General features: G+C 43.1%; 1 protein-coding gene across 2 annotated transcripts; it reads right to left on the reverse strand.

Moving 5' to 3' along the window:
- Positions 1-20: 20 nt before the first annotated feature.
- Positions 21-22,261, reverse strand: LOC134220946 (protein transport protein Sec31A). 2 transcript variants are annotated; one of them, XM_062700102.1, is made up of 11 exons: positions 22,121-22,261; positions 20,702-21,585; positions 20,337-20,639; positions 20,028-20,271; positions 19,843-19,970; positions 18,974-19,229; positions 17,393-18,762; positions 17,125-17,223; positions 826-1,287; positions 691-762; positions 21-628 (listed from the first exon to the last, which is right to left on the reverse strand). In XM_062700102.1, the coding sequence occupies exons 1-11, from the start codon at positions 22,242-22,244 to the stop codon at positions 440-442; spliced, it is 4,131 nt and encodes a 1,376-aa protein (XP_062556086.1). In that variant the 5' UTR covers positions 22,245-22,261; the 3' UTR covers positions 21-439. The 2 variants fall into 2 exon arrangements, with proteins under 2 accessions (XP_062556086.1, XP_062556087.1); XM_062700103.1 differs by lacking the exon at positions 17,125-17,223.
- Positions 22,262-23,383: the final 1,122 nt, after the last annotated feature.

Here is a 23,383-nt window from a genome sequence, read left to right on the forward strand (position 1 = left end):
AAAACAGGGATACAGTATAAACAATTTTAGTATGTCAATGCTTCATTGTCTGATTTATTTTTCGATACATTCAGAAATATTCTTTAAATACTCTTTAACTAAAAATAAGGCATATGGATGAATATATTTAATTATACGAAATATCAGGAATACATTATTGGCGATTCTATTCGTCACACATTCATCAACGATCATACAAAACAATAATCTAAAATAAATTGATTAATAACGTAACGGTTAAGCAATCGCAAGAAACACTTGCTACGTAAAATGCCTATCTTTTTCCCTCTTTATCTTATTCATAAACGTCAATAGTTCGATTACCATCATTACATTCTGTATTTCGATTCGATACCTAATTAAACTCTGTCCGTATTCATAGAACTACACGCAGTACCAAAGACTTATAGCATTAAATCCTGTCGCAAGTCGTCTGTGCTTACCGGAGATAAACCTGCAACTGCATCGCTGACTGCAGCAGAACCTTGATACCCGGCATGAAGTTGGCAATCTGAGCAAAATCGGGCCCGGACACCAACTGCGTGTGCAGACCAATGCCGTTGGCATAATCGCCAGATTGGACCAACTGCACCAACTGACTGAGGGAAGTTAACGTATTTTGGGATAACTGTACGAGAGAAGAGTGAATTAATTTTCATATGAGCTCATTTTAGCGTAAAGAAAACTTACCCTGTGTTCGCGGAGCATATCGTATAAAGATTCTAATCTCTTCGAGACATCCTCAAGCTTTCGCTTAGTTTGCTAAAAGATAGAAAAACAAAAATATTAATATTTTTACAATCGGCGTACACTAAAACAGCTTACCGGGTTGCCAGCTGCTTCAATGCAACTTTTTTTCAATTCTTCGAATACTGTCTGTAGGTAGATATACTCTTCTGGGAGGGGAGGTTTCTGTTTTGGTGGCTCTGGTACTGCTGGGGCCGGTGGTTGGGGAGTAGGTTGCTGTCGGAAGTTGGCATTGAAATTGGCTCCGGGTTGTTGTAGTTGCTGCTGCTGCAGCTGTTGTTGCTGATATGGCAAGTTTTGTTGGAAGTTTTGATAATTAAGGGTTCCGGTCGTTGTGTGCTGGTGTGGTTGAGCTCCAGCCATTGCAGGATTGAAAATGGTTGGTTGTTGAGGTGGCATTCCTGGAGTGGTAGCAGCAGGTAAGTACTGACCCGTCATATAATTGCTGTTTGGATCCGGATAGCCATTTTGTGGATTGGTCGGAAAACCACCCGGTAACGGGGCCGTGATAGGTGCCACTTGAGTAGCCTCAGGTTTAGCCTGGAAAAAATAATGAATAACGTACGAAATAATGAATATGACTGTATCAGTGCATAAAAATCTTAACTTTTATACGAATAAACTAAACGAACAAACAAAACAACATATTTTTCATTCAGAAAAAAATAGGAAGAATGATCCATGAATTACTTTAACCTTTTAGAACGCGTGCGGTCCTGAGTCCTGTATGCAGGATTGTCCTTGTTGTACACAATACAACAGCGCGCGTGCTAAAGTGTTATTTTTTTTTTCATGAACTAGAAAAAGGCTTAGCAAGTTGATAGGACAACAAAAAATGTTATGAGATTGTTTTATCATTCCATTTTGCTTCAATTTCGAAATATTTTATTGGACTTCGACTTCGAAATTTGCAGCATCAACATTTACAACGAATTTCTGCAATTTTGACGTCGTGGCGCTGCAGAAACTTTGCTAGATGGGACAAAAATGGATCCACGCCCATGAGTGAGTTGAGTAAAAATACAAAAAAAAACTGCACAGATCAGTAAGCCAAGTATTAAGCCACCCGGAGTGGAAATTACTTACTATGTCTGAAACTCGATTATGCATATGCACAACATGTGATAGATTTAGATCGGAAAAGGTATTGGAGGGTAACCGCTCCCTTCGGTGGGGTTTGATCCCACGAAACCAGTACGCTAGACAATTTAAAATCGCCTACCGTGCATTTAGGAAGTTAGTCTGTTTTCGATAGACTGACCATACATACGTACCGTATTTAACGGGACAGTCCCGTTTTTTAGTCCTTCTTGTGCTGTCCCGTCGTAATCTAAAAAATCCTCAATTTGTCCCGTTTTTTCAATGATTCTTCTAAAGAGCTCCAAAATATTATTTAAAGAAATTCAATATTTTTGGTAGGAATATAAAATCAAATATATAGAAAGTGTTTTTCTTGTGTCTTCGTTAGAGAGATTTGCAGCCCTCGGCTGGCTCATCTCTCAACTAAGAAGGTGGACGAAACCCATCAAAAATGTAAGATGTTATGTCATTAATGTTGCTTTTTAAAGAATGCTGTCTATGCCATTTTGTATTTTCCATTGATCGACTTTTCTTTTAACAGTTTTTAACTGTTAATGACAACAGGTGTAAAAATTGGCCAATTTCATCAGTGGATTGAACGAAATTAGTAACTTAGTAGGCAAGTATTTCCTGAAAATCAGATCACGCCTGAACGTAAATAAAATAAAGCGCAGACACAGACATGTTAATTTTCATATTAAGTTCATTTTCGATTATTCTTTTTGAATCGTACGAAGTAGGTAATTCATTTTTTTCCAAATCTGCTTTACCACATATTTTTCAATCATTGGATTCCTCAGGTGTGATGCTACTTTTAGCGTCATTGAAATCAATTTCGATTAAAAAGGACTGCTGAATCGATTAGATTTGACATTTATTCTCATGTGCCAACCATATTGGATCCTTGCAGTGAAATCAATAATCCCCCCAATCATACCACAAAATTTCAACTCAATGGACACAATAACGCCCCAATCACGAAAAAAACGCTCTTTTCGCATTTGTCGTTTGAAATTTTCTCTTGAAAATATTTTTTCTTGGCCTTATAATGTGCAAAACCGGCCATAGTCAGGATACTTTGACTATTGCTTGTTATTTTCAATTGTTCAGAATTGGAAAAGTTTTTGATTTTGATGAAGAATAAAATCCTTAAAAATAGTAGAATAAAATAAAATTCAAAAATTCCACTTTCTTTTTGCTTTTCTCGTATACAAACTATACGTAATGTATGTTGTGTGTAATGTGTTCGCTCCAAAAACGAACTTTTTATAGGAGTCCTGGAGACCCATAGTGTTATATACCGATTGACTCAGCTCGACGTATTGAGGTGATGTCTGTGTGTGTGTATTGTGGTGAATGATTCACTCTATAATTTCTTACACTGAAAATGAAAATTAAGCCTATAAATTTTGAAATTTCTACAACTCTTTAATTTTATCACAAGGTTTTTTGACATGTCCGCGTTTGTCCCGTATTTTCACCGAAATGATCTGGTCAGCCTAGTTTTCGATGATGGTTAAAAAGTATTCGTCTAGCTGTGTGTTTTCTAGAAAATGTCAAAGAAAGAATCTAGTAAGCTCAAAAAAATAAATCTATCGATTACATTCTGTAGCAGATTAATCAATTCATCTCCATTATTGAAAATCGAATAGAAAAACAAAATAATAACAAAAACAAGTGTAACAAAACATAACAATTCATTAAATATGGGCTTAAAAAGTATTCGTCTACTCAAGTTTGGCGCACTTTTCAAATGAAAACAAGAGTTGTAGAAAGGAATTCAATATTTAGTTGGATTCCCCGGTGTATTTGTGATAGCTTGTAGTCTTTGTGACATGGAACTGACCAAATTAGCCGTGACGGGGGACGGGATTTTCTCCCATGCTTCTTTCAATGCTAATTTAAATTCGTTGTTTTTGGTAATGCGACTTTTACGAATTTTGTCGTCCAGCACTTTTCAATAGTGATCAATTGGTTTCATATCTGGGCTCTATGGAGGCGTTTTGAGTTGATTGGAGTATTAAAGAGTAGCTACAGTTTAGTATTTCGGGCTGTGTGCTTGGGGTAATTATTATTTATCAATGTTTAGAAAATGTTGACATGATTTGTGTTTTACTTCTTCTATCAGGGATTTCTTATATCTGGGATTAAATTCAAAAGAGAAGAAAAAAGTCTCTCAACTATCATCTCTGTATACAGAGGGGCAGTAGGGGCAATATGAACATACGGGGCAATATGAGCCACCCTCATTTTGAGCTTATTGACAAGTTTTATCAAGTAAAAGTTATATTATCTTTAGGAGAATACTCCATCAGCAGCTCCATCATCAACCAAGCCATCCGACGAGTTGTTTACACAAGCCGATTTTCCTCCCGTGAACAATGAACTACAAACATTATCGCCGCCGAACGAATCTATATTGTTGAAGAACGACGACAAGAGAAGGAAGACGAATGGACTGACATAGACGAACACACATCGAGCTCATCTGCCGACTACACTGAGGTTACACACAAGCGACGGCGTTCAAAAAGGAAGGAAGAAAATGAATCCAAAAAAGTTTGCGGTGATCAGTGTTCCTCAAGCACGGAACACAACGACAGGGTTGTTTATGTTGCACGCAAAGAAAGAATATTATTGAAGAAAAATAAAAGCGGGACGGGTTATACCAGAAATTGGTAATCAAGATTTTGGCTCGTATTAGAAAAAAAATCTGCAGGAGAATGCTCCACGTATGCCTCAACGTGAAAACCGCATTAAAATTCAATTCGAACATGAAAATCCACTTGAAAATGTTTCACAGCATAGACGCAAAATTTTTATAAAATTTGAAGTTTATAAATAAGTTTTTGACACAAAACTGATTAAAATACAGGTCAAAAATGCATCATAATCAAAAGATATATTATAATTGATTATTGTGCACACATGTTTGTACTTTTATTTTAACTTTTTTTCCAAAACTAGTCTCTATGGGGCGATATTGGCATACCTGTACAGAGCAAGATATCAGGTATGCGAACCAATTCAAATTTCAGTTGCCAAATACAATACATAATATAATCATCTAGGGGAAAAGACGGCTTTGGCAGGTTTTGTTCTATTATTGGCAGGGGGGTTTTTGTCGACCGAATTTTATGAAATTTGGCCACAATATTCTTTGATATGCAAAGAATGTTTAGGCCAAATTTGAGCATAATCAGTCATAAAAACCCCCCTGACAATAATAGAACAAAACCTGCCAAAGCCGTCATTCCCCCTACGTAAGATTTAGTTCGTAAAAATTACTACACCGCATTACTGCGATCGAAACAGAAAAAAGGACCATTGATCAATTAAAATGTGGCTGTTCAAACAACGAAGAGTGGCAAATCGGTTCAGTCCGCTGATGTGCGGATTATCAATTTTATTTGGTATGGAATACTTCTATGAATGAACGCAGAGCTCGGTTAAAATAACGTGTGGTTTATTCAGAGTTTAGTTTGAGAATGATAAGAAAAATACAAATGTCAAAGAGCCAAGATTGCTACGATGGAATGGTATGATTGCCTCACACCAGTAGGTTGCTACGATGTCAAACACTCTAAACTGTTGTAGGAATATCATATTCTTCCATATTACCAATACTGCCCCAAATGGTGGCTCATATTGCCCCGTATAGTCGGGAACACACATTGAAATCAATAGATTTTAAAAAGTGCATTCCAACAATGTTCAAACATTCCAACAATTTGGTACGCATTTTTCACCATTAAACGACGTAATATGAAAGGTAACACTCCCTAGTATAAGTCAACCAGATTTGAATGATGATTTTTTGGGTTTTACAGCGATATGTAGCATACCATGAGAGACTTTTTTCGCAAGCTGTCATAATGAAGCAATGATTCGGAGGCCTATTACCCCATTACCCTATCACAACCCCCCCCCCCCCACGCGGGGAACACTTGTTCTAATGATGCCTTTCAACTTGTTCTACACAGCTGTGCGGTCTTTAACACAAAATTAGCGAAAACAAAGCAAAAATCCTCACTTCTCTGTGGGGGCTGCCTATCCGATTATGTTTTTTTGCACTTGTATACAAGTTTGATAAATTTGTTATCATGGCTTGTTATGATTCGGAACAGTTTTTGCTTTTCTTTTAACATTGTTCGTTATCTATTGAAAGCGATTTCTGACAAACACACCAAAATCGATTCTCTGTCCGAATACAGCACCATATTAGGTATGTGATTCCGCAAAAAAAAATACAAAATAATAAAAAAAAATTTTCGATATTTCAACTTTTCTGAAATTTGCCTCCATGCGGGTGACTTGCAACAGCTGATACACAATACTTTTTTTTCAAAAACTGTTAGTTCAGTTTTTAAACGTTTGCTTCCATTGGTTTTCTGTTTACAGAATAACTTTTGCGTCCGGGACCATGCCGCGTAATTATAGGAAGCCTGCCGGAAGTCGCATGTATGCAAATTTCTCAAAGGAAACTTTGATTAAAGCAGCAGTGGAAGTTAAAAAGAACGACATGTCTATCCGAGAAGCGGCTCGGCGTTACGAATTGTGCTCATCGACAATTTCACGCTATCTCAAGACAGAAAACAGCGAAACTAGGGCTTACGGTGGTCAAACGGTTTTGAGTCCTCAAGAAGAGCAAACACTGGTGGATGGTTTGTTGCTTGCAGCGGAATGGAGAATGCCTTTTCAAACAAATGATCTCAAATTAATCGTGAAGAAATTTCTGGATGACGAAAATAGAAAGGAGAACCGTTTTAAGAACAATTCTCCAGGGAATGACTGGTGCAGATCTTTCTTGGACCGACATAAAGAGCTATCGAACCGATTGTCGGAAAATATCAAACATTGCCGTGCAGCTGTTTCCAAAGAAACGGTAACCGCCTATTTTGAAAACCTTGATGAAACAATCAAGCAAGTGGAGCCGAAATTAATCATCAACTATGATGAAACCAACCTTACAGATGATCCGGGGCGCACAAAAGTTATTGTGCGACGAGGTGCAAAGCACGCGGAACGAATCCTCGATTCCACAAAAACCACTTCCGTGATGTTTGCTGGAACGGCATCGGGTGTATTGCTGCCTCCATTTGTGGTTTATAAAAGTCGATTTTTGTATGATACCTGGACCGCGGGAGGACCTCAACATACGGTGTTCGGGTGCTCTAAGAGCGGTTGGTTCGACAGTGATATGTTTGAAAAGTGGTTTTACAAGGTAGCACTAACACATTTTAAAAGACACGATGATAAAGAATGTCAATCTTCGAAAGTTCTTATCGAAGATAATCTTGTCCATCCGAGTATTGCAAACGTGCAAAGAATACAATATAAGATTCGTGTTTCTTCCACCAAACAACACACATCTTTGCCAACCACTCGATGTGGCATTCTTTCGCCCGTTGAAAATCAAATGGAGGAACGTTCTTTTGGAATATAAGGCAAAATTCGCTGGTACAGTTCCGAAACACTTGTTCCCGGGTCTTCTCAAGAAGACCATTGATAAACTTGATAGTGCTACAGCAAGTTTGCGGGCCGGATTCCGTACAACCGTAATATTCCCTTTTAATCCACAAGAAGTGATAAAGAAACTGCCAGGTGCCAAAAACGACAATGGAGCTGAAAATTCGTGGTCGAACGCTTTTATCAACGTTCTAAAGGAGGCGCGTTTTGGAAAATCACAGGAAGTAGGAAAGGTCCGAAAAAGACGAATCCAAGCTGAACCTGGGCAGGTTGTTACAGTGGAACATTTAACAAAGCAAACTTCACTGGTTTCCACATCAACACCAGCAAAACGCACAAAGAAGGCCCAATTTGTACCAACTATCATCGTTGAAAAAAAAACGAAATAAGGGGCCGGCATCCTCAACTAATGCCCCAGCGCCGAAGAATAACACAGGATCAAAGATTACAATGATTAAGTTGTTCTAGATCATGTTATGATTGAATTTGAAAAAGTGTTGCAAGTCACCCCATCTGCGGGGTGACTTGCAAAACCCATCGTTTTGATACTATTTTCATATTTTGAATATCTTTGCATATCTGTTTATACGTCTAATCTCGAGTATGAGCAAGCATTAAATGTATTATATACTAATAGAATGAATAAATCCTTTTATTTCTGAGTTATGAAGAGAGAAAGCTGTGAAGTGTTGCAAGTCACCCCGTTTGACGGTATACGTTGATATGGAGTATCGCTAGCATGGACCGAAACCTGTCGGAACATTTTTAGAACATCTACAGTGAAGACATACCGAAAGACTCGGAAATTCAATAGAATAGATTCCAGATCATTTTGCATGGTAGGTCCAACTTGCAACACATCGTTTATCGAAACGCCTATGGATGTTGGCGCTGACCCATCGAAGACGACTCTTAATGTCGAACGATTTCGACGGAAGCTCTTCGGTGATCTTCGGTGCGATTAGAAATTCAAGCTCCGCCGAATACTCCGATTGGCGAGACTTGATCGTAGTTCGTAGAACATGACGGATTCTAGTGGATCCACCATTCAAGCTGCTAACTTGATAATCCGTAGCGTGCTTCTTCAATGCCAATAAATTGGCGAACCTTTCGGTGATCGTGAACCAAACCGCGGGCTGTTATGGCAGCCTATAACCATGGAGCACCTAAACGACTTCTAATTGGCGGATGACGTTGCACTACTCGCGCAACGGCGCTCTGATATGCAGAGTAAGCTCAACGACCTTGCCGATCGCTCCTCCTCGGCGGGTTTAGTCATCAACGTCAACAAAACCAAATCGTTGGATGTAAACACGGTGACTCCTTCCAGTTTCACAGTAGCCGGGCAACCAGTGGAGAATGTTGAAAGCTTCCAATATCTTGGTAGCCAAATGGCGTCAGACGGCGGTACCAAGATCGACATAGGCGCACGGATCAAGAAATCAAGGGCTGCCTTTGCGAGTTTAAGAAATATCTGGAAAAACAGGCAGATAAGTGAACGCACCAAAATACGAATTTTCAACTCTAACGTGAAATCTGTGCTGTTATACGCTAGCGAAACATGGTGTGTATCAGTGGAGAACACTCAACGGCTGCAAGTGTTCATTAACAGATGCCTGCGGTATATAATTCGGGCCTGGTGGCCTCACAACTGGATCTCAAACAACGAGCTCCATCGTCGTTGTCACCAGAGGCCGATAGCAACAGAAATTCGGGATCGGAAGTGGGGCTTGGTCGGCCACACTCTACGTAGGGGCGGAAACGAAATCTGTAAGCAAGCATTAGACTGGAACCCAGCGGGACATCGCAGCAGAGGCAGACCCAGAGGCTCATGGCGGCGAAGCCTCAATAAAGAAATAAAAGAAGTCGACCGAAATCTAACCTGCAACAGGTTAAAGCGATAGCCGGGCATCGCTCAGGATGGAGATCTTTCAAGTCGGCCTTTTGCACCACCGGAGGTGTACAGGATCCATAACTAACCTTTCGGTGACGAAATTATTCTGCGAACACGAATCGATTAGGGTTCGACGCAGAAATGGCACGCTGCTTCGACCGTTAACTAGTACCACGGCCGTCGAGAGAAGGGTCTGTTTCTTCAGAGTAACCACCGTTGTGCACATTGTGACATTCTGTTCACTACGGTCGGTTTCGGGCGTGCCAGCAGATGGCAGCTCAGAACGAGCTCTACGCTCGTCTGTCAAATGGGAACTCGAATCATCCGGGGTCGTTTTCACCTGCGTTTCATCATGCTTCTTCTCTTCTGGGTGCAGCAAGGTATGGTGCCTCTTACTGCATTTCCGGCAAGAGTTCGAAGAAGAGCAATCGGTCGTACGATGCCCTTTCTGCATACAGTTAAAACACAATCCAAACTTTCGGAGATGGTTGTATTTTTCATTACACCGTTCTTTTTGAATTGTTCGCACTTATACAGTTCGTGTTTGTAGTCACACATGGTACACTTCTGTTCACTTGTCATAGCTAGAGTTCTCGATTTCACTGCCGGTCGAATCGGCTTCATATTGTCCACTGTTTTAGAGTTGGCTTCCATTTTCTCCAGGATCCGGCACTGCTTCTTCAGGAACTCTATGGTTCCGAGGTAATCCAGAAGAATACCGGACTTCTGTTCCCCTTCCCATGCCTTTCGTGTGTCATTGTCCATTTTAGACGACAGGAGATTCAATACCATGCGTTCCCCTAAACCGGACATTGGCAGACCTAGTTTCTTCAACGCTTCAACGTTTTTCACACACGTGTTTATCAGGCGTTTATCCTCGAACCGCTCAGTCAGAATCGCCCACGCCGCTGCATAATCATTATTCTTAATAATGTCTTGGTCAATTATGCCGGCTACTTTGCCGATGAGGGAATTGCGCAGATGGTACAATTTAATTGCGGACTATTCGTTATCGTACCGTGCCATAATCGTTTGAAACATGCACTTAAACGAAAACCACGACTCATAAGTTCCGTCAAACGTTGGAAGTGGTGCTTTCAACTGAGGCTTCCCTCAGTTGAAAGCACCACTTCCAACGTTTGACGGAACTTATGAGTCGTGGGACACTTTGGGACACTGTTGGCATGGGTGTGGAGGAATATGGTGTTGGCAGCATAGCAGTAACAACTGGTGTTTGCTCCGGTCGACGAACTTCATCCAAGAACATCGCAAGTCGGATGCTCAAATCGTTATATAGCGACTCAAAATCAATGAATCGCTGTTCTTGTTCACTTCTCCGTTCATCAGAGAGGGCGAGGGCATAAATGGCATTTTGCAGTTCATTATATTCACTATAGCGTAGTTCAACTGTTTTTAGGTTTTGTTGCAAAAAATGCACATTGCTCAGGTTAGGGTTCGGTTCTTCATCATTGTCTTCGAGTGCATGTTTAATGCGTGTCAACTTGCCCTTCACCGCTCCTCTCTGATGAATAAGCACTTTAAGTTTTTCTTCCATCATTTTTGGTTTTTCCTTTTGTTGTTGTTCACTGATTTGTTCACCAATGCTGAGTATTGAGCTATTCACTCCCCTATTCTTGTTCTCCAATTTTGAAGGCGTTCTATACATCTTTCGCCATACACACACACTAATACGAGCGAGTGCTACGAGCCGCGCCGACGAGGCCGAGCCCCACTACATTCGGCTGTTGCGTCAGTCGAATGCTCTGGAATAATCTTTTCCAAAAAGGATCGCGATTTTCGCGTCAAACATTACGTCAATTGGTCACTGCGAGATGTAATCACAACATCCGGCCTAGAAGGACCACACATTATGTCCAACAAGGCAAGTGGACTGTATAGACTAAAGACACTATAAACAAAGACGGGAAATGTTCCAATTGGAATTCCAAATTTACTGTCAGTGCTATTCCAATCGAGCAGAAGACCTGTCATTCCAAAAAATCACGCAGAACATTTGGTAAGGGCTAATTTAACTTCCGCAAATAAACATGTTTAAATTATTGTTGTAATATTTTTGGATAAATGTAGCCTAATAAACCCCTACAAATGGTAGAAAATGACTCTCAACTTGTTTTTATTGTATTTGCTATCTCATTTGCGTGGGTATAAGCGTTACTAATCATTTTTTCGAAATTAGGAAAATCACTTACACCAATTTGAAAACTTTGTGCAATATGAGCAGTGTTGCGCATTCAGGGTTGCCTGTCGAATTATTTGCTCAGGGATCAGATTTCGCGTCTTTGTATACAGTGTCTTTAGTATAGACGATATTCCGATTCGGTAGCGAAAGAAAAACGCGTGTTCTTTCTACCGTCAACTGCACAGAAACTATAGTGTATTTAATCAATAAGTTGTCTTGGGAAATACAGTTTTTAAACAGGTATCAATACAATGTTGTTGGCTCTACATTAACGACGTATACACAGGATGCTGTCGAAGCATGGGGCCTTCATGTTCTTCGTTGATTTGATATAGGATTATAGGCCGTCAATTCGCCAGCTGAGATCTCCAACTTCTCCGAAAAGTCATTGGGAATCAAATGGATGTTATTAGCATGCTCGTTAACGGCTGCTTCGTGTGGACAGACGATGATCTGCCCAAAATTGTGTGAGCTGACGAAGTGACGACCTATTTTAACGACCTTCTCTGCAGGAGTTATCAAGCGATCGTTAGCGCCATTTTTGTCTAGTCTATACGATTGACGTCGCTAACCGCACATTCACGAAACCCACAAATGGGTTGCTATTGGTTTTGTATTGAGCCATGTAGACTTGTTGGACGCATTTGCTCCAGAATGGTTTGGAGAACTTAGAACATCCGGATTGGACAAATCTAGGGGCTGTATGGGCACCATGGCACGGCAAATGCTGGGTAAAGCGTACCATTGGTACTTCGCGTACCTGAAGGAATAAAATAGACCCCATCTCGCGGTCCTTAGCCTCTTACCCAGCAACTCCTATCCCTACCTCCCCGCTGTGCTGGACCTTAGGGAAGATCGGGTAACCAACCCCGGTGGGAACTATGGTCGTATGCTGACAGGGAAGAGGGGGTTTGCTCCTCTCCGGAGGTGCAAATCTTATTAAGCGTCTGTTCTCCATGTCAGGATCGGCTCACAACAGCGTCTGTTCTCCATGTTAGGGGCGGCTGATCATCGTCCGAGTGCCAGCGAGGGACTCTAAGTGAAACTGTGCACCATGGTCCACCGGAAATAAGGAGGAATGGTCCTCCGGAAATTTAGGGGGTTTGGTGTCAGGCCCTGCAAGCCAGCCTTTAAAAATCATAAGCAACGAACAATCAACAAGAGAGTACGGACCGGAACCATCGGCGAAGACCACTGCGACGAAAAGGGACTAGCGATTGGAAACTCGGTTCGTGGAACTGCAAATCTCTCAACTTCATCGGGAGCACACGCATACTCGCCGATGTGATCAAGGACCGTGGATTCGGCATCGTAGCGCTGCAGGAGGTTTGTTGGAAGGGATCAATGGTGCGAACGTTTAGAGGTAATCATAACATCTACCAGAGCTGCGGCAACACACACGAGCTGGGAACAGCTTTCATAGTGATGGGCGATATGCAAAGGCGCGTGATCGGGTGGTGGCCGATCAATGAAAGAATGTGCAGGTTGAGGATCAAAGGCCGGTTCTTCAACTTCAGCATAATCAACGTCCATAGCCCACACTCCGGAAGCACTGATGATGATAAGGACGCATTCTACGCACAGCTGGAACGTGAGTACGACAGCTACCCAAGCCACGACGTCAACATCATCATAGGAGATTTGAACGCTCAGGTTGGCCAAGAGGAGGAGATTAGACCGACTATTGGAAAGTTCAGCGCTCACCGGCTGACGAACGAAAACGGCCTACGACTAATTGATTTCGCCGCCTCCAAGAATATGGCCATTCGCAGCACCTACTTCCAACACAGCCTCCCGTATCGGTACACCTGGAGATCACCACTGCAGACAGAATCACAAATCGACCACGTTCTGATTGATGGAAGGCACTTCTCCGTCATTATCGATGCCAGGATATATCGTGGCGCTAACATCGACTCTGACCACTATCTGGTGATGGTTAAACTGCACCCAAAACTATCCGTCATCAACAATGTTCGGTACCGACGACCGCCGCGGTACGACCTAGAGCGACTGAAGCAACCTGATGTCGCCACTACATACGCGCAGCATCTCAAGGCAGCGTTGCCGGAAGAGGGTGAGCTCGATGGGGCCCCTCTTGAGGACTGCTGGAATACAGTCAAAGCAGCCATTAACGACGCAGCGGAGAACAACGTCGGGTATATGGGTCGAAGTCGACGGAACGATTGGTTCGACGAAGAGTGCAAACAGATTCTGGAGGAGAAGGACGCAGCGCGGGCGGTCGCGCTGCAGCAAGGTACCCGGCAGAACGTGGAACGTTATAGACGGAAGCGGAGACAGCAGACCTGCCTTTTTCAGGAGAAGAAACGCCGCCTGGAAGAAGCGGAGTGCGAGGAGATGGAACAACTGTGCCGTTCTCAAGATACACGCAAGTTCTATCAGAAGCTCAACGCATCCCGCAAAGGCTTCGTGCCGCGAGCCGAAATGTGCCGGGATAAGGATGGGAGTATCTTGACGGACGAACGTGTGGTGATCGAAAGGTGGAAGCAGCACTACGAGGAACATCTGAATGGCGCTGAGAGTACAGGCAGTGAAAGTCAAGGCAGCGGAGGAGATGACTACGTCAGTTCAGCGGACGATGAAAGCCAACCAGCCCTCACCTTGAGGGAAGTTAAGGATGCCATTCAACAGCTAAAGACCAATAAAGCAGCTGGTAAGGATGGTATCGGAGCTGAGCTCATCAAGATGGGCCCGGAAAAGCTGGCCACTTGCCTGCACAAACTGATAGTCAGAATCTGGGAAACCGAACAGCTACCGGAGGAGTGGAAGGAAGGGGTTATATGCCCCATCTACAAGAAAGGCGACAAACTGGAGTGTGAGAACTTTCGAGCGATCACCATCCTTCCCGAGCAACACAAGTTAGACTAAAATGGTTGTAGCAACTTGACAGTGACTTAATCTGGTCACATATCAGTTGCAGTCACCTATGTGAAACATGTGTGCTGCTAGGGTTAATGCCGCCTACAAAGTGATATCCCAGATCATCTTCCGTCGTCTGTCACCATTAGTGAACGAGTTCGTGGGAAGTTATCAAGCCGGCTTCGTTGACGGCCGCTCTACAACGGACCAGATCTTTACTGTACGGCAAATCCTTCAAAAATGCCGTGAATACCGGGTCGCAACGCACCATGTGTTCGTTGATTTCAAGGTGACATACGACAGTATAGACCGCGTAGAGCTATGGAAAATTATGGACGAGAACAGCTTCCCTGGGAAGCTTACCAGACTGATCAAAGCAACGGTGGATGGTGTGCAAAACTGTGTGAAGATTTTGGGGCGAACACTCCAGTTTGTTCGAATCGCGCCGGCTACTAAGACAAGGTGATGGACTTTCGTGCCTGTTGTTCAACATTGCGCTAGAAGGTGTCATGCGGAGAGCCGGGTGTACCAGCCGGGGTACGATTTTCAACAGATCCAGTCAATTTATTTGCTTCGCGGATGACATGAACATTGTCGGCCGAACATTTGCAAAGGTGGCAGAACTGTACACCCGCCTGAAACGTGAAGCAACAAAAGTTGGACTGGTGATGAATGCGTCAAAGACAAAGTACATGCTTGTGGGTGGAACCGAGCGCGACAGGGCCCGCCTGGGAAGCAGTGTTACGATAGACGGGGATACCTTCGAGGTGGTCGAGGAATTCGTCTACCTCGGATCCTTGCTAACGGCTGACAACAACGTTAGTCGTGAAATACGAAGGCGCATCATCTGTGGAAGTCGGGCCTACTACGGGCTCCAGAAGAAACCGGTCGAAAAAGATTCGCCACCGCACCAAATGTGTCATGTACAAGACGCTTATAAGACCGGTTGTCCTCTACGGACATGAAACATGGACAATGCTCGAGGAGGACTTGCAAGCACTCGGAGTATTCGAGAGACGGTTGCTTAGGACCATCTTTGGCGGTGTGCAAGAAGACGGTGTGTGGCGGCGAAGAATGAACCATGAGCCCGCCCAACTCTACGGCGAACCCAGTATCCAGAAGGTAGCTAAAGCCGGAAGGGTACGATGGGAGGACATGTTGCAAGAATGTCGGACAGCAACCCTGCAAAGATAATGGCTTCCGATCCGGCAGGTACGAGACGGCGTGGAGCGCAGCGAGCGAGATGGGCAGACCAGGTGCAGAACGACTTGGCGAGCGTGGGGCGTATCCGAGGATGGAGAGATGCGGCCTCGAACCGTGCATTGTGGCGTCAAATTGTTGATTCAGTGTTATCTGTTTAGATGTTAACTAAATAAATGAAATGAAAATGGGCACCATGGGTTGCTATTGGTTTCGTATGTTGACCTGGTAGACCAAGGCTCTGAAATCCACAATGGTTTGAAGAACCTAGAACATCTGTAGAAAAATTGTCAGCATTCATGATTCGTCATCTCTGAAATAGTATTGGGTACAATTTTGAGAAAAAACAGCAGTAAAATCGTTCATGCGCGATATTCGTTTCCAATTTTCGCCCTAAAAAAGTGCCCAATTGACGATCCTTCCTCTAAGAGGTAATAGGGGGAAAAGTAGGGGAACGGTTCGGCACTTCATCCCATAGCTCCCATTTCCATCCCATCAAAAACAAAGTAATGAAAAGGTATTTGATTTGTTATTTATGTTTGTGATTTTTTTCAGCAGTGAGCACGCATGTTAGCAAAAAGAAGCGACAAGATTGGTGATGTATTTCTCTGTTTTGCGAAAACGGAACAGTTCCTCTAGATGTAGCCGATATTGTTTTAAAAACAATCTGAGGTCAGTTTCGGAAAATTTATGAGCTATCGATTATTTTGGGTATATAAACATGTGAATTTGGCTGAGAAATACCTGAGATATTGCTAAGTCAAATCCAGGTCAATATGACCCGAACACCGTAAGTGTGAGTTTTTTTAGTTCTTCAGGAACGTCGTACAAAGTTCAGGAACACAGTTTTCCACAAACTAGGAAAAGTCAAGAAGTTTAAGATCTTCACATTATTGCGTTAAAAAGTTATAAAAATTTGAAAGTCCGATTCGGGTCATATTGGAAGGTTAATCATAGTGAATCAATATTTGTTCCGGCCTAATATGAATTTAATTTAAACAAAAATGGTTTATATTGTTAGCACAAAACAGATAGGCTTCTTTGTCAGGAAATTTAATTCTGCCTTTATTTCACTAGCTAGCCTGGTGGTTGGGAAACAAAATTTACTGATTAATAAGCATGACTTGAAAGCAAAAGTGCATGTTTCTCTCATTTCTGTCCCTTTATTTCGCTTTGAATATGCGAGAGAGATGTTCAGCTTCTGTTGAAGTTGATAGTGCTGTCTAATGAGCAGCTTGTTGTAGCTCGAAGTTTTTTATACCCCACTCGTTTCCATTTGTTGACAAAGAAGACCGAGCAGGATTGGAGAAACTTCGGGCTACTTCAGCCTGCTCATTGGACAACATTAATGAGACCACTACGACACTGAGTTGCTAATCTATTTTATGATGTTGTTAGTCAATTATCTATCATATTAAATATATCCGCATAATATATCCTTTTGAACACTGAAATAAACAAAAATGGGAGTTGCATGCGAATAGCGGCATCAGGGCTGGATTGAAATATGTGGCCACTTATAATATTAAACGACAAAAAGCAACGAAGTAATCACTCCATTAGAACTAAAACATTGTTGATAGAAAAAAGTAGAAAAAGTCTTGAAAATTAAAGCTAGGAAAGTAAACGAAACAAGTCAAACAACAGTTCTAACCTGCGGCGAGGATCGATTTGACTGATCGTGTGAATCAATGATTTTTCGCCAACGACGAGTACCGGCATGGACCGCCGACATTTCACATTGCTCACTAAACTATATATTGAGTCGCAACGATGTCACAGTACAGAAATCAACGAAACAAAAAGTAGTTCACATATATAGAGAGAGGTACACGACAAAATAGAGAGAATAGAGAGACGAATGAAAGTAATAGGAAAGATGAGTTTCAGAATTGTGTATGAGCTGGTAATGCCGCACTTACCTGTGAGCGGGAATTACTCTTCAAGGCGGGCGGGTCGTTCCAGCCGGGCGGAGGTGTGGGATTTTTCTGAATGTTGCCCATGGGCGGAGGAGGAACCGCTGCCGTGGGTGGCGCCGATACGTCCAATGGCTGAACCCCGGGAATGTACGGAGAAACCCCCGGTTGTGCCAGTGGGGCCGGGGTGAAAGGTTTGAAATTGTTCGTGTGCTGCGCTGGCTGCGGTGGATTGTAGAGGGAAGCCGGAGGTTGTTGATTAATCGGTTGTGTGTTGAACTGATTGAACTGGGACGCCGGGGATGCTTGGTAGGCATTCGGGTTATACATGTTGGCAGGTGTTTGGCCGTATGATGGACCAGAAGTAACAGACGGATCGAGTACATATTTGGATCGAGTTAATGGGTTAGAACCCGATTGAGAATTAACGGATGATGGACGTGGTGGATCTGAAGCGATGGGAGGGCCCAGTGGTGGTTTGGTAGCTACTGGGGGAGCTACAGTTGGAGGAGCAAATGCAGAGACCATAGGCTGTTGTTGCGGTGGTAGTCCTGCTTGGAACGGGCTTGTGTTCCACGAAGGTTGACCCATCGGCTGCGAAACTGGTGCTGGGGCTGGAAGCGGAGTAGCGTTGGATGACTGCCAATTTTTTATTTTAGCAGCTTGACCAATTGTTGGAAACATGGGATTAAAAGCTGGCGGATGTTGATTGTTCACAGAGCCTCGCTGTCCCGAGGAATAATAATTATTTTGTTGAACCGGTACATTGCTTTTGTGTCCGAGAGCGTAATACAAGCGATCCCTCAAATCTTCCATGCCCGGATCATCGGAATTTCCGACATATGTCAAGGCAGAATTTAATGAACCTTGTGCAGCTAACAATCCAGCATACTGAGAGAGCAGATCGGCCAGTTTTCCAGACACATTGGATGATCTGCCTTGCTTTTCTAAAGCTTTCTGCAGAAGCATTGCTACCTCCACTAGTTCCTGCAAATCTCTATTGCTGTTGTTATTCTTATCCGCATCACCGTTGACAAAATCAGTCAACGGATTGTTCGATTTTTGCAGATTCCAAGCTTCTACCAGTCGTTCAGTACTTCCCGCACAAATATAACACAGTATCGCATTCCGAGCAAGCTCGGTGTCATTCCCCGCTTCAATCTGTAAACGTTCACCGAGCCTCTCGCAGAGCAAGGGTAGTTGATTTCTGCAATGAGTCAGCGCAGCCACCAATGCCTCTTTCCAAGAATCAATAGTGCATTGCGTAACGACACCGCTCCAGTCTTCCGTAACCAGCGCCGAGATGATATTAGCAAGATAACTTTCGCTATTCTTCAAATAGCGTAACTGAACTCGTGCCAAGAGTTCTGAGCCACCTAAAACGAGAAAAACGAAAAAGTAGTCCAATCACATTGCAAACAAATTCTATGCTTGTCATAAGACGAGTTAATACAATCCCATTGAATTCCACCACTTAATTGTATCTTGACAGATACGTATTTCGACCTCAACAGTAAGGCCGTCTTCAGTGTCTCGTACTTAACTCGACTTCTATGGTTCGAAAAAAAAATCATTCCAGACTCTTACCGGTCATTGCCAAGATCAGCGCCTCTGTGGTTTTTCCGGCGTTCATACACAGTTCAACGGCAGCCTCCAAATTTCCGGTCAATAGAGCCTCGCAAATCAAACCTTCGCTGTCCTGACCAGTGTGAATCCGATACGGAGCGTATGACTTCTTGTCACTTTCGTCGCTTTTTGGCCCTGCGCCCGATGAATGTTGGTGCTCGTTCAACAGTTTGTTTCCGGCAGCAATAGCATCAAAAACAGCATTGTTATCCATTGTCTAGTCGAATGAGAAGCAGTTGATTAGAACGAGTCAGAAAAACAAACGAAACGAACACTCATGGCTTTTTTAGAATATTGTGGTAAGTACAAGGGAAAGCTGGTTGGCTGAAATGCCTAAATGAATGACAATTCTATTCATTCGACTGCAGTATCTACGGGAATTCAATGATAGACATATGTTTCACTATGGGTTTGAATGTGGCTCGTCTTACCGAGAGATCAGTACTATCGTCGGTGCTCGGATCCGTCTCGGTGGAATTATTCTAGCATAAAATATGGAAAACGCCACATGATGCAAATTTCTGCTCTAGCAAAATACGGTGAAAAGTCGTACAAAATAATGGAGAAATCAAACACATGTAATAATTTGGATCAGAAAATCGATAAACTTATGCATCGAACAAACACATAAAAAATATAAAAAATTTATCAACTACATAAGCAGCTATGGTACTGATGAAATAGTTCGGTTTAATCGACAAACAATTAACTTGTTACCAAAAGATCGCAAATCTTCTATATAACTTGCAGCCAATTGGAAATCAATCGTATTTAAAGAGAACGCAACATATTTAATCTAAAAAGTGGGTAAAATTTAATGCATTACTCACTCGACTAAGTCCTGCCATTTGATCAGTTAGGCCATCTACAGAGTTTGCTTGCTCTGCTGACGGAACCGCTTCCTTTCCGCTGTCCGAATATTTCTTGAATTTGTTCACCATGTCCTCAGAATGGTAACCTTAAATAATGAATTGTTATCAAAATATAATCAAAATATGTTTTGTTTCATACTCACCCAACAAATTAAGCATTTCAGCATGTGGGTCATCTTCAAAGTTTGCCTTCAGGAAGTACCACAGAAAACGGGAATGCTGATCGTTCGTTTGATCTGCCTTCTGCCGACAGTAATCGACAAACGTTCCCTCAGCCAACACGTTTTCGAGTCGATTTGATCGTTCAACCAGTTCCGGATCGGTAATCACCTGATTTACCGTCACCGATCGGTTGTTTCCATTAAAGGTAACCAATTTGCCACCAAACTGAAACGGTAAAATCTTCATCAGTATCCAATGTTCTTCTAGCTGGGCAGTAAAAATCTACGTACACCAAAGCAAGCACCAGCGGGTCGCTTCAGCCATTTGGGCGCGCGTTTCAAATCATTACACGATGGTTGAGTTTGTGTGGCCAACTGAGGAGTTGGCTCGTGACCAATGTGTTCCATCCCTGGGAACGAATCGGCGATTTTGTTACTGGTTTGAACCTGCTGGTGGACGCCGCCAAAGATCGAATAAACCGTGACGTTGCCGTCGAAACTGGATCCGGCTATTAACGCCGGATTACGAGGGCACCACGAAACATCAAAATTCCACTGATTAGTCGTGGCTAGCTCGGAAAGAATTTCACCATTCTGAAAAAAAAGTAAACGTAAATAACATCCGAAAACCGAAAAAAAATAATTCGCCACCTTACCGTGTCCTCGGAGTTTTGATTCCAGCAGTAGATTTTGTTATCTTTGCCACAGGATGCCACCAAATCAAAGTCCTTCGGGCACCAGGTGAGACCAAGCACCCCGCGTTGATGAATTTGGAAGCTCTTAGCCGGAGCGGTGGCATAGCGCAGATCCCACAGCTGAATCGACGGTGCCTGGTCCTCTTCGCTTGCCATCCAAAGCTGGGTCGCAACCTCCGGGTGCCACTGAACAGCTCGCCAGCGAACTCTTGTCTGCGTGTCGTTCAGTTTGATGATGGGCTCATTTTTACGCAAATCCCAAATAACGCATCGCGATGAAAACACCGAAGCCAGTATATGCTGAACCTGACGATTCCAAGCCAGATCTTGAATATCTTCGGATGGTTGCATCTTCTGACCTGGGCTCATCGGGACCGTGGTATTGTTGAGATCCCAAATGAATATTTCCGATTCAGACGCACCGGACGCCAGCAAGTTGTGCTGGAATGGATTGTAATCTAAGCTGCGAACAGCGCCACTATGTTTATCCTGTTGGGCAACAAGCCCGTTTTCCCCCGATAGCAAACTGGCTGCGCTGTACACCTGAATGATGCCACTTTCGCAGCCGCCGACAATCAAACCATTGGGATGATTGGTACCGTAATCGAAAGGACTCCATAGCACCTTGTGGAATCGATGAGAACTGGCTTGGCTTCCAACCAGTTCCATATCGTAGCTTGGGTCCGAGAGGTTGATCGAGTACAATTCCAATGCAGCCGAAGTACTGAAGGAAGAGTCCAACTGTTGTGCCGCCGTACCGGCAGCCAACATGATGGGGGTTTGCTGAACCGGCGACCATGCTACGTTCACCGTTTTTTGAAGTTCCTTTACCTTCATTTTGGATTCTGTAAACGACAGAGAATAAGACTCAGTATGCTATTCCGCTAAAATGTTGGAAGTAACGACGCAAGTCTGTTTAAACTCCAAACACGAAATTGGAATCAGTAATCACTAGTTTTGACTTCTAGCCAGTCAGGCAGGCAGCGTTTCAGCCCGACTTTGTTGCAAGTAAGCGATAAGACTCATATCATCTTCTTATTGTTTTTCTCTCCAAAATTTTTTTTCGGTCAATAAACTTCTGCCGTCACTGCTTGCTAAACATTTAGAATTTAACTTTTCACAAATTAAATAGCTGTTCCTAGTAGTTTTCCCGGAGAAGATCACTCAGAAAGCACAGTTTTCAATACTAAAATCTATGTTCGGCCAAGAGTTACTAAAAGCAGTAACCGATCAGATCAACACATAAAAAAATTGCTGACTTGGCCGACGGTGCAAACCTAAATACATAGATGCCTAAAAATCGATCCGAAAATACACTATTATCCGGCATTTGCGTGGTAACTTGTATCATGATTATTTTCTACTTCCCAATAGCTTTACCTTCAATGGGAAAAGTTGAGTAAATATCACGAAAATCACGCAAATTTAAACTTTTTTCAGCACTAAACACAACAGGCAAAAATTTCGGATTGACTGGTTTTCCGATTTTTCTCCTTTCTGTCATCCGTTCCAACGTGGCTGATAAAGAAGACCTATAATCTGCTTTATCAACGTAACCGAACGACCGGCGTTGTCAAAGTTTCGTTAAAAAAACATAAACATTCGATAAGTGCACCCGGAGAAAAGGGAGCGTCAACAAATTACGTACACGCTTACTTCAGTTCACCCAAATATGGGTATTATTGAGCGTCTGTTCTCCATGTCAGGATCGGCTCACAACAGCGTCTGTTCTCCATGTTATGCTACGTTTTGACAGGGCAAGTGAGTTGAACAACTCAGTTGAATTCAATTGACTTGCCAAAAGTTGAACATGTTCAACTTTCTTTTCGTTCAAGTGAATTGAATTAAGATGTTTACACGTTCCATTCGCGTGCGATTCAAGCGACTTGCTCAATTCACTTGCCTTGTCTAAACGTAGCATTAGGGGCGGCTGATCATCGTCCGAGTGCCAGCGAGGGACTCTAAGTGAAACTGTGCATCATGGTCCACCGGAAATAAGGAGGAATGGTCCTCCGGAAATTTAGGGGGTTTGGTGTCAGGCCCTGCAAGCCAGCCTTTAAAAAATCATAAGCAACGAACAATCAACAAGAGAGTACGGACCGGAACCATCGGCGAAGACCACTGCGACGAAAAAGGACTAGCGATTGGAAACTCGGTTCGTGGAACTGCAAACCTCTCAACTTCATCGGGAGCACACGCATACTCGCCGATGTGCTCAAGGACCGTGGATTCGGCATCGTAGCGCTGCAGGAGGTTTGTTGGAAGGGATCAATGGTGCGAACGTTTAGAGGTAATCATACCATCTACCAGAGCTGCGGCAACACACATGAGCTGGGAACAGCTTTCATAGTGATGGGCGATATGCAAAGGCGCGTGATCGGGTGGTGGCCGATCAATGAAAGAATGTGCAGGTTGAGGATCAAAGGCCGGTTCTTCAACTTCAGCATAATCAACGTCCATAGCCCACACTCCGGAAGCACTGATGATGATAAGGACGCATTCTACGCGCAGCTGGAACGTGAGTACGACAGCTGCCCAAGCCACGACGTCAAAATCATCATAGGAGATTTGAACGCTCAGGTTGGCCAAGAGGAGGAGTTTAGACCGACTATTGGAAAGTTCAGCGCTCACCGGCTGACGAAC

The sequence above is a fragment of the Armigeres subalbatus genome, chromosome 3 (genome assembly GCF_024139115.2).
Source record: "Armigeres subalbatus isolate Guangzhou_Male chromosome 3, GZ_Asu_2, whole genome shotgun sequence".
Lineage (NCBI taxonomy): Eukaryota > Metazoa > Arthropoda > Insecta > Diptera > Culicidae > Armigeres > Armigeres subalbatus.

Bases quoted from the DNA above. Each gene is read 5' to 3' on its own strand.
- LOC134220946 (XM_062700102.1), bottom strand. From the start codon at position 22,244: ATGACAGAAAGGAGAAAAATCGGAAAACCAGTCAATCCGAAATTTTTG. The intron at 19,230-19,842 runs GTGAGTAATGCA...TCATTCGACTAG, and splicing joins AAATGGCAGGACTTAGTCGA to ACAATGGATAACAATGCTGT. The intron at 1,288-17,124 runs GTTAGAACTGTT...TATTTTTTCCAG, and splicing joins CAAATCGATCCTCGCCGCAG to GCTAAACCTGAGGCTACTCA.